An 8,914-nucleotide genomic window follows, 5' to 3' on the forward strand; every position below is an offset into this window, starting at 1 on the left:
AGCTAAAATTACAGCATAATATTTTAATTATCTCACTTAAAATGACATAAGCTTAATCTATTAAGCAAACATAATAGAAGTGCAAGAGAGATTCTTCGTATATATAAGAATTTGAGCAATATCCAATACTCGACTCCAATCCTACCCATTATTAAATAGATCATAAAATTGAGATTCCAATCCGAGTTAATCACATTCAAGGTGGATTTGATAACAAATAATTTGGATTTGGATTCAGCTACACTCCTAGTTTATGTACTTTTTCTTATTCATTATTAGCTTTATATTTTCTTCTTTTACTTAATTTTTACTTTTTGACTTGAATTCTGTTTTCATTATTCAAGTGATACTTATTTTTCTAGTTTGGATTCGGTTTTGATTTTACACTTGCTACTCGGTTTTGGTTTTCTAAGTTCAATTTGTAATCTATCTTCTAAACCTAGTAGAGTTCCTAGTTTTATTCGGATTTAAACTCTGACTTTGATTTAGATTTTGACGTTTATTTTTCATATCTATCTTTAACTAGTTAGTCTAGAATTTTTATGCCTTCCTAAACTTTCAACTGCTCATTTTGATAACTCGAGCGGCATTAGAGAACAATCTCAAACTAGACCAAAAATCACTATAAGGTGATTCTATTATCTCTCATCGACTAAAAGAAAAGACCTAATGCATTTATCACTCAATAATATCTCCTTGTGATCATAACCGAATTAGCTACGAGAAAAAAATATGAGTATCATCTCGAGATGACTTGTAATTATATGTATTTATAGGTATAAACCTAAAAAAGAGAAATATAACATTTAATTGAGAGAGAGGTTCTACTAATGAAATTTGCAAATGTTATCATTTTATTACTCATATTGTTATTACTCATGTCTTCTTATTCATATTATGAATTATGGTTTTCACCTACTATTATATCTATATGTTGTGGGTTTCCCTACCCTACCCGCACAATATAAGATATTATGAATGACATGTAATTTAATTAAGCATATTCTAAACTTTGAAATGAAGTAAGATGTAAGAAAACTATTTATTTTCCCCAAACGATTTATATATACCATTATGATTCATGTTTCGCTATTAGTTATCGCATTTTGATTTTCGTTACTTGCTAATCTAGTTCATTATGATTTATTAACTTTTAGAAAATCAAAAGGCAGATTAGAGAGGACTTTGAGGACTGAGTATATTTTCGTTGTGCCAACTATCACTTAGGACCTGATTCTCGTTTGGACTATCATGTTTCTCCGAATTTTATTTTAAAGATTTGCGGATATCATGCTCCCAAATCGAGAACGTGACATCAAAGGTGTAGATTAATCTACAAGTCGATTATGGTCGACATGAGGAATTTTGTCGATTATTATTGATTTTGTCGACATGAGAGTATTTTCGTGTCTCGATGACAAATTCCCACTTCTCTAGAGAAAGTAAAAACAAAGTTCGATAAATCTAGGATATGTTTAGATTCTCAGCTTCTCCAAAGTGCAGATAACTCTATGAATTAATAAATCAGTTACAGTGACTACCTCTCTTTTAAAATGAATAATTTGCAACTTAATTCCACTTTACGATCACACTAACAATCACAGACCAGAACTTGTATTACTGTGATCACATGCATTGAGAAAAAAGTGAGTATTACTTATAGAAAGGCGCTTTACTGAACAAAGTAGCTCTTGTTTGTTTGCAAGCAACATGGATTTTGATTTCCATTCATGTTTGCTAATGTATTATATACCAAAAATTATCTTGCAAATTATTATGCCCGAAATTTTTTCAAATAATTTCATTTAAACACTCCAAATTAGTGCCCATTTTCATGTATATATCTTTAAACTTTTTTAGTTCCCCATAGATCCTCCTAAACTATTGAAACTTCTAACCCTTTTAAGGACATTAATGAAAATGATAAAAAAGACAAACACTACTCGACTTATAATGGTATTTTGGTATATTAATATCTCTCTTTATTTCTTCTCTAAAAAAGTTAAGAATATAAATATTACAAATTTGATCACATATGAGTCATTACTCATGAATAAAAAAAAAGTAATGAAAGATATTAAAGAAATATTTGAGAGGCGTTCGTTCTATTGTTTAGGGGTTTGTGTACCAAATCAAAATTTAAAGGATCTATATAAAAATGAGCAATAGTTCTAAGTAAACTTATCCCATTTAACATATTTACAGATGACTCATACACACACACACACACACACACACACACACACACACACACACACACACACATATATATATATATATATATATATATATATATATATATATATATATATATATATATGACTTTTAGCAGCCTGCATCTCATTCCTCATTTATTTACTTCGCTTTCCAACTCCTACCAACCAACATTGACCATGATGGATAAACATGGCTACCCCACTTTCTTTTTTAATCAAAAGTCCGTAGACACCGTCCGTTCATTCGTTCAAAAAGCTGGTACAAACTAATCTGAAGATAGATCAGTCCATTTCATACGAGATCTCGACAAACAAGATTGGGAAGCTCATAAGCAAGAGTATCACTAACCCTGCGAATGAAGGAAGCTATGATAATTTTAAACAAGATAATCCGTGTAGAGTAGATCTTCCAGTTGGAGAACTCGGTAAGGTTTGACAAATTTTAACAACCATGAGACAATTAACAACCCCAGCAAATATCTAACTCATGCAGTGCCATGAGGCCATGTAGGAAGACAGTAGCTTCACCTTCAACAGTGCTAGGACAACATATAGTACAAGCGGCTACCCCACTTTTGAGTGATGTGCATCATTACTGGCTTCAGAAAGATACATGATATAAACTCGGCCACTTCCAGAAGAAGGCAATTTCCATGCCTTTCACGAACTGCAAAAGTTATCCAGAGACACCTCTTCCCGGAATTATGCTAATGAAGTATGAACACAAAATTTTAATTGAATCTCTTTAGTACTATATTTGTAGGCCATCCAAGTAAAATTTAAATAACACTAGATTTTTGCAGGTTATATATGTGATAAGATCAGTTCAATCTTTTGCACTTCCTTACTAAATATTGTGAGTTCTTTGTATTAGAAGATAAGCTTCATGAAGTTTCCTTGACAGATATATTTCATCGTGTTTATTGGTTAACTTGGATTAGTTTTTGTAAATTTATTTTATGAATGTCAGTGATATTATAAAGTACTCGCATACTTAAAAATATCAAGTACATCAGTTGATAGTACATCTATCCAACCAAGTATTTTCGAATCTTTCATTCCTGTTGTTAGTCTTTCCTGTCAATCTCCCCAAACTAACAGTATAACTTTCCTCCAAATCTTAATCTACCAGTAAGACGCAATACCTTACAAGTACGTTATCATATGAATTGTAGATTCTCTATGGGTCTATTTCTATTAGTTCTTTGATTCTTTCTTAACCCAAATAATTAGCAATCAAACACTGGCTAGAGGGTTAGAACATTATTATTATGGAGAAACCACATGGCTCAATGATCTATTGTATATATTTTTAATACTAATCTATGTACCATTGCATGTAACCGAATTACAATAACAAATGTTGTTATAATGACATGCAATAATAGTACGACATTATGATCTATATTGTTCAGGTGTTTTTAAAAACATATTTCCACAACTAAAAATTGATGAATAGACATAAAGCAATTGCTATTTCATCCTCATATATTAGCTTTCCAATCGCCAAGATAAAAATTAACTCTATGATCAAGTCAGAATAATCCTCACTCTATCACCTTAATTTGGAATACTCATTTCCTGGTCAATGATATGGCCCAAAAGCTCATATCAGTTAGACCGACCGCTAATTAATACTAGACTCCACCTGATCAATCAGACTCTTTAGGAATCATTTCTCCACTACTTTATGGGGACAAAATGATTCAGCACCATAATCTGGAAGAATAGGGATGATTCTTGAATGTATGTAAGGGAAATTATCAACCAGTTCATTGTTCTCAAGATCCCAGGAGGCAAACCAACTTTTTATCTCACCTCGAGTTCATGAAGTCATTCAACAAATCAAACACATTTATCTTCAAATCTTGCAAAGCGATTCAAAAGAAAGCACACCAATCTATCTATCAATCCATGTCTTTGAGGTTAGAACATCATATATATATATATATATATATATGTATGTTCTCCAAGAAATGAAATAGAAGAGTAGAAGATCTTTAGAAGATCTTTAGAAGATAGAGGTTGTTCCTGCAATTAATCAAGACGAATCCACCATGAAGAGCACAGAAAAGGTGTCATAAATTCTATAAGAAACGTACTCACTAGCCACTAATACTCTAATAAAAAGTTCACAGGAAAGGTGTCATAAATTCAAACAGTCACCTCAATTGGGCAAGTTGTGAGAAGATCACAAGGAGTTGAATCCACCATGAAGAGCCACGTCCTGGAGAATTAAGTACAAATCTTATTGATAGTTGATACCTTACCCAGTCGATCACTACTTCAGACCCCAAAAGAAGGGGGGAAAAGAGGAAACAAAATCCACAACGATGAAGGTAGATAGATCTTGAACGAAAGGGTTATAAAACCGGACAGGATCGAGTAAGAAAGTATTTACAAATCTCACCCGCTCCTTTCTTCCCTTTTTTTTTTTTTTTTTTCTTTTATTGGTACACGACATTTTTTTTTTCTTTTTTGGGCATTTATGTACCCCCTTCGTGGAACTAGTGCAAGCTAAAGCCAAGGCCGAGGCTGAGCGCCGCCTTGACGTCGAGCCGCCACGCGTAGGCGCCGCCTTCGAGTCGCCACACGTCGCACGGCGCCGCGAGGGAGCCCCTACCCTTCCTCCCGCAAGCGTACCGCACGCGCGCGCGGCACGTGAAACCCCCGCATGTGCCCCACGCCGGCACTATCCCATTCGTCACGAGCCCCACCCTCACGTGCTGCTCCTCCGCCGCCGCTCCAACGGCGAACACCATCCTCCTGTACGCCTCGTTCGTCCACGTCACGCGGCCCCACTCGTCCGAGGTGAAACCCGGCGCCTCGTCCTCCTCCAGAGCCGACTTCATCTGGCTGCCCTCTTCCCTGTCCTGCCACGTGGCGGTCACGCGTTCCACGGTGAACCAGGACGCTGCGGGGCGGAGCGGGCGGGGGATGACCACGGAGGCGGCAGAAAAAGGCTCCCGCCGGAACCACGGAGGCGGCTCGTACGCCGCGGCTGGTGTCGGGGGAGAGGGGCACGCGTCCCTCCTCTCCGGCGTCTCCGGCATGAGCGGCAGCGTCACGATCGGGCTCGAATCCGTCATCGAACTCGGCGCCGACGAGGACGACGAGGCCGACTTCTCCTCCTTCTCCGCCGTCTCCTCCCCACGCGACTCCACCTTCTTCGGCTTCCTTCCTCTCTTCCCCTCCCTTCCCCCTGCCCCGCCCGTTGCCTTCCGCTTGCTCCTCCCGCCGCCTCCCGTTGCCGCCACTTCAGCTCCGGCGCCGGACCCCGCCGCTGGCTTCGGAGCGATGGGCCGGAACCGCAGCATTATCCTTCCCACTCTCCACGCCACGTCAGCGTCCCCCCCGAACCTCGCGATGCAACAACCTCCTCTCCTCTCCATCACCACCACCACCACCAGCACGACCACCACCCAAAGAAATGATTGCCAGAGATAAAGAAGGGAAAAAAAAAAACTCGCCTTTGAGAGGAAGGAAGGAAGCCAGCAGAGTTGATATAACACTGGGACGGAGGAGGACACGTGTAGTTCCCGCATCACGCGGCGATTGGCCGGAACGGACACGTGGCGAGAGCCTTACATGGGAGCACGTGAAGGGCAGAGAAGGGATTGGAATGCGAGTAGGGACCAATGGGAGGGCGAGGAGTGTTACATGCTTTGGGACAGGAAAGGAACACGTAAGGGGTGGGAGAGTTGGGAAGCGAGAAGTGGGGCCCGTGGTGGTTGCTTTATTTGGAATAAAAAGCGGGGGGCAGATTTGGAAATCTGGGAGGAGAGGGAGCAAGGTGGTTCGAGAAGAGGGGAGGACACGTGGACGAATAAGGGGACGGAGGGGAGCGGGGGTGGTCGCTAGGTTGCTATTATGAGTGCGTAGGGCGGGACGCGTGGATGCGGTGATAGGGACGTGGATCTCCGAGGAGATCTCTGACGTCATCGGAAGCGCCTGTTCCAATTTTGCTTTAGATGGACGATAATACCCTTCTAATTTCAAGTCTACCACTACGGCCCCCTCCCCCTCCCCCTCCCCTAAACTTTATTTTCAGAAAAAGAAAAAATATATATATCTGAAAATAATACGAGAAATTTGCAATAAAAACACATTATCAGTTTTTCTTTTTCTTTTTTTCAAATTTGCATTTCTATTATTTAAAGTCGTCGCATAGAATATGTGACAACTCTAATATTGAGAGAAGTGACTCGTAATTTATTATGAGTTGTTGTTGCTTTTTTTTTTTTATTCTACTTAATTACAGTCAGATTTATGATTTTTTTTTTATAATTTATTAATTTTGTAGTTATATTTACCTACCTTATTAGTCTCCTCCTCCTCTTTTTTCTCTTTTCACTAAATAAATATACAATTTAAAGAAGTTGCTACTTTTCTCTTTTGCATTTATTAACAAACAACTTCAAAATTCCTTAAGCATTTGTGACAATTGTGAATCAAACTATATGGGGGCAAGCTTATATGAGATGTTTATATAGAATTAGAAAATTATTGATAATTATGAAATAACTCTAAAAGTTTAAACAAGTTAATATCTCTTTAACTTCTCCTCGTCCACTTTTGTTATAACTTTAATTCGTATTTTACATATAAAATTTATAGTTTTATAATGTAACTGCGTGTGTACCTAATATGAAATTATATAGTAAGATAATTATTTGTCTCTTTCAGCTACTCGTAGTACTAATATTCTCTTTTTGAAAGACTAATTATAATATTTGATTCCTTTTATTCTTTCAATTTCTTTTAACTACTTATAACACCAACTTTCTTTTAAATTATTTTTCATATGAAAGAGTTAAAAGAATATCTTTACTTATGTTCTCCACTAGAAACAACTCTACAAGTTTCTCATACAAAAGAAATAAGGTAATAGATGATGAGTGAATATGAAATAATAAGTAGAACAAGAGTAAAGTAAACAAATTTTGTAAGTTAATTGTGAATTTTGTGAATAAATTATAAAAGAAGGTAGATGAGGAGAAGTAAGAGAGATAGTACTTTATTTAAACTTTTGAAGATATTTCATACTCACTAATACATTTCTAATGCATTGAACAATCTTATTTTATCAGGTATAGATTTTCAAGTGTATATGATATTCTTTTTTCAATTGGAAGAGCTAAAATTATCAAATGCTATAATCAACTTTTTAAAAAAAGAGATAACTAGTGCTATGAGTACTTAAAAAAAGCCAAACATTTATTTTTAGTGAAAAAAAGAAGAAGATAAAGAATGTTAGTAAATATAAGTACAAAATTCATAAATTAACTATGAGATTCTAATTGCAATTCATAATTTCTTTTACAAAATTTATAGTTCATTTATAAAATTTATAAATTAATTATGAAATACTGTCAGAAAAGAAGAAGAATGAACCGAGTGAGATAGATACTACTTTATTCAAACTTTTAAAGATATTTATAATATTAATACCTTAGTAATTTACAGTATCTGTGACTAGATACTGTAGCTTTTTACAACATAGATTAAGTTGTTTTTAGAGAAGATGAATCATTTTAAATTAAACAATTCTTTCTTTTTGAAAGATTGATTATAAATCTAGTGTTTTGTTATTTAATTAATCCTATTATCTTACTACGAATTAACCTCTTGTTTTATTAATTAAAGAACGATTAGAAAAACTTATATAAAGAAAAAGAAGAATTAAGAATAAGAGAAAAAAAGAGAGAGTATGAATTACTTTTATCTATTCTTATATTGTCTTATCAATATTTAATAAACAATAAATAATAGATGGGTAAGCTTAGAAGAAAAATAGATCATCCTTATAGAAATCTAAAAATGGACATAACAAAAGTAAAAACCTGCTGTGTTTTTATGCAAAGTTCGCAAATATTATCGAGGAGAACATAGTAGATGTGTATTATTTTTTGCAGTCAAAATGGTAGAACTGGGCTCTTTAATTTGTCGTGAGGATTTAATGTACGGACGTATGGAGTGGCGTTGTCAATTTTGATTATAAGTCAACTAGGTTGCCTCAGAAAGGAAGATTAGTATGGTTACATCTGATGGGGAACTTTTGACCATTCTAGCTCTCTTCTAAATTCTATATGTTAAAATAACTTATATTTTAAACTTAATTGTTTTTAATTTTCTTACCACATATGATATAAAATGGTGATCAAACAACGGCTTATTTATCAGAATAAGAGATGAACTTATTAGCACTTCTTCTTTTAAAGATAAAATACTGATAAATTAAGCATTTTATTAGCATTTATGTTGAAATAGACTCCTTCTATATTAAGTTTTGAGTGTTGTCTATTTTGACAAAAAAAAAGTTACGAAAAGGTTAGTTTAGTCAAAAACTTGGGTCAAATTTCGGTGCAAAATCTTACTGTGTCCAACTGGAGTTTTGTTTATCTCTCTCATGGATGTAGAGATAAGAGTTCAACCCTCTTGGACAAAAGAAGTTTATTAATATGTCGACGTAGAGAAGTGAGAAAGTAAAGTGGATAGTTTTAGGAAATAACTCACTTTTACTATTTGGTTATAGGAAGTGAGTTGAAAAGTCATTTACTTTACTTGATTTCCCCTAAATTCTAGGATTTTCCAATTCTTAGCTCACTTGATGCGAATCGGGTTGAATTACATCGTGAAAACATTGAGCTCAATAGATTAAATATATTTATTTTTTAATTAATTTATATTTTTATCTT

General features: G+C 35.3%; 1 protein-coding gene across 1 annotated transcript; it reads right to left on the reverse strand.

The window, feature by feature from the left end:
- Positions 1–4,531: 4,531 nt before the first annotated feature.
- Positions 4,532–5,673, reverse strand: LOC140758107 (uncharacterized). Its single transcript, XM_073094142.1, has one exon. It carries the CDS (start codon positions 5,606–5,608, stop codon positions 4,724–4,726), a length of 885 nt encoding a protein of 294 aa, XP_072950243.1. The 5' UTR covers positions 5,609–5,673; the 3' UTR covers positions 4,532–4,723.
- Between the last annotated feature and the right edge of the window lie 3,241 nt (positions 5,674–8,914).

Source organism: Typha angustifolia, chromosome 3 (genome assembly GCF_048772165.1).
Source record: "Typha angustifolia cultivar Huaian chromosome 3, ASM4877216v1, whole genome shotgun sequence".
In the NCBI taxonomy this organism is placed as follows: domain Eukaryota; kingdom Viridiplantae; phylum Streptophyta; class Magnoliopsida; order Poales; family Typhaceae; genus Typha; species Typha angustifolia.